Source organism: Rhagoletis pomonella, unplaced genomic scaffold (assembly GCF_013731165.1).
Source record: "Rhagoletis pomonella isolate Grant_MI unplaced genomic scaffold, Rhpom_1.0 Rhpom_scaffold_23611, whole genome shotgun sequence".
Classification (NCBI taxonomy): domain Eukaryota; kingdom Metazoa; phylum Arthropoda; class Insecta; order Diptera; family Tephritidae; genus Rhagoletis; species Rhagoletis pomonella.
The window spans coordinates 1-1,869 of NW_023482109.1; the positions used below are offsets into that span (position 1 = coordinate 1).

General features: G+C 32.9%; 1 protein-coding gene across 1 annotated transcript; it reads left to right on the top strand.

Moving 5' to 3' along the window:
• The first annotated feature begins 168 nt into the window (after nt 1-168).
• On the top strand, nt 169-1,512 carry LOC118732632 (protein krasavietz-like). The gene is made up of 2 exons (XM_036461763.1): nt 169-306; nt 574-1,512. Exons 1-2 carry the CDS (start codon nt 183-185, stop codon nt 741-743), a joined length of 294 nt encoding a protein of 97 aa, XP_036317656.1. The 5' UTR covers nt 169-182; the 3' UTR covers nt 744-1,512.
• Nucleotides 1,513-1,869: the final 357 nt, after the last annotated feature.

Below are 1,869 nucleotides of genomic sequence, written 5' to 3' on the forward strand. Positions count from 1 at the left end.
TTGTTTCAACATAGTGCAAATCAAAGATTTCTTATGTTGCGACAAGAGGAACATGATTTTTAAATGATAGTTACCTACCGAATTTGAGTTAAGTCTCACTGTGAAAAAGATAATATGTGTGTATGTGTTTAACTGACGATTTTTTTATTTTTTTTTTTACTTTGCAGGTATTCGTCAAGCTCATGCGTCGATATAAGTACTTGGAGAAGATGTTCGAAGAGGAAATGAAAAAGGTGTTGGTATTCATTAAAGGTTTTACTCCGAGTGAACGCACCAAACTTGCGCGTATGACAGCGCTCTGGTTAGGTAAGTAGCAGTAGATGCTGGTGTTTGTTTTATTTTAATTGTACACATTCCAATTATCCAAATTTGGTTTAGCAGTTTTGTACAGCATGTACCTTATGCGAAGACTATTAAATAGTTGGAATATTAATTTATTTTGGCGTACTGACTTTTGAATTATTTACTAGAGGCAAAAGACACAAACCCAATAACATTTAAATAGAAAGCACCAAATTTTTTTTTATATTTATTACTGATATTTGATTATGTGATGTCTGATTATTGTTGCAGTTAATGGTTCTGTGCCCCCGAATGTTCTGTTGGTATTGAACAACGAGCATTTAATTAAGGATGGCATTGCTATCGACTTCCTTATCGAGGTATTTGTCGCTTTCAAACAAGAGAAGGGCATTTCATATCTGGTACAAGCTCTCAAAAAGGGTGGACTTGAAAGCAAGTAAGTGAAATGGTATTATTCATATTGATTATTGCAAAAAAAAAGTATCATATATATAAGTATACATACATATATGGATACAACTAGATATAAGTACGCGCTGCAATGGTACAATCTAATTTTTTTACATATGTAAATTGATATACATAGATGTATTTATAGCACCAATTTGTTTATTTTTTTTAGAAGAAATTTAAAGGCTCAATCGCACACTTTTTAACAATGAATCTAATGAAACGCTACATATTTTCATTGTGAAAGTGTGCAAGAGCAAAATAAAACGATTGGGTGTCCAAACTTCTTTAATGTATAGAAAAATTGGCCAATAATCGCTTTGACATGGCGCTTACATCATTAAGCATTGAAATATGGGTGCGTTCAGAAATGCATCGAGCCAAAGCATCAGTCTCTTTTTACTTCTAAATTATAACGGATGCAAATGCTTTATTTACGCAACTAAGTTCCAATTAGCCATTTAATCGTCGTTGCGCATATTGGATATTTCCATCAATTACAGTTTAGAAATAAATACGTCTGATGGTTTGACTTGATGCATTTATGAACACACACTATGTATCTTCCTATTAATGAAGGAGTTTGATAGGTCTCGATTTTTTCTTTGATATCACTTTGCACACTGGGAGAATGGATTTGATTCGATTTAAAAGTATCAATTTCATTGTACAAGTGTGCAAGAGTAAATTGAAACGATTGGGTGTCCAGACTTCTCTTTGTCGTAGAAAAACTGGCCAATTATCGTTTTAACACGTATATATGTATGCACATAAGTGTGTATGTATATTGAAATGTAGCTGATTATTAGATTATTCAAAGCTGAAATTATGATGAACTCGGCACACTGCACAATGGATCTCATGAAATACCACATATTTTCATTGTTAATGTGTGCTACAGAAAAATAAAGCGATTGGGTGTCCAAACTTCTTCATGCAGTAGAAAAATTGGCCAATAATCGCTTTGACAGTGCAAAAAAAAAAAAATAATTCTTATGCATATGAATTTCCTTTGGTGAACTTTTCCGCACACTTTTTGAGAATGACTTTGACTTGAAGCAACACTTTAATTTGTCAATTTCTGGTGCAAGCGTGCAAAAGCAACATGAAAGTGAT

Coding starts and splice junctions, on each gene's coding strand:
- LOC118732632 (XM_036461763.1), top strand. CDS start 183: ATGCGTCGATATAAGTACTTGGAGAAGATGTTCGAAGAGGAAATGAAA. Junction 307..573: donor TATGACAGCGCTCTGGTTAG/GTAAGTAGCAGT, acceptor TTATTGTTGCAG/TTAATGGTTCTGTGCCCCCG.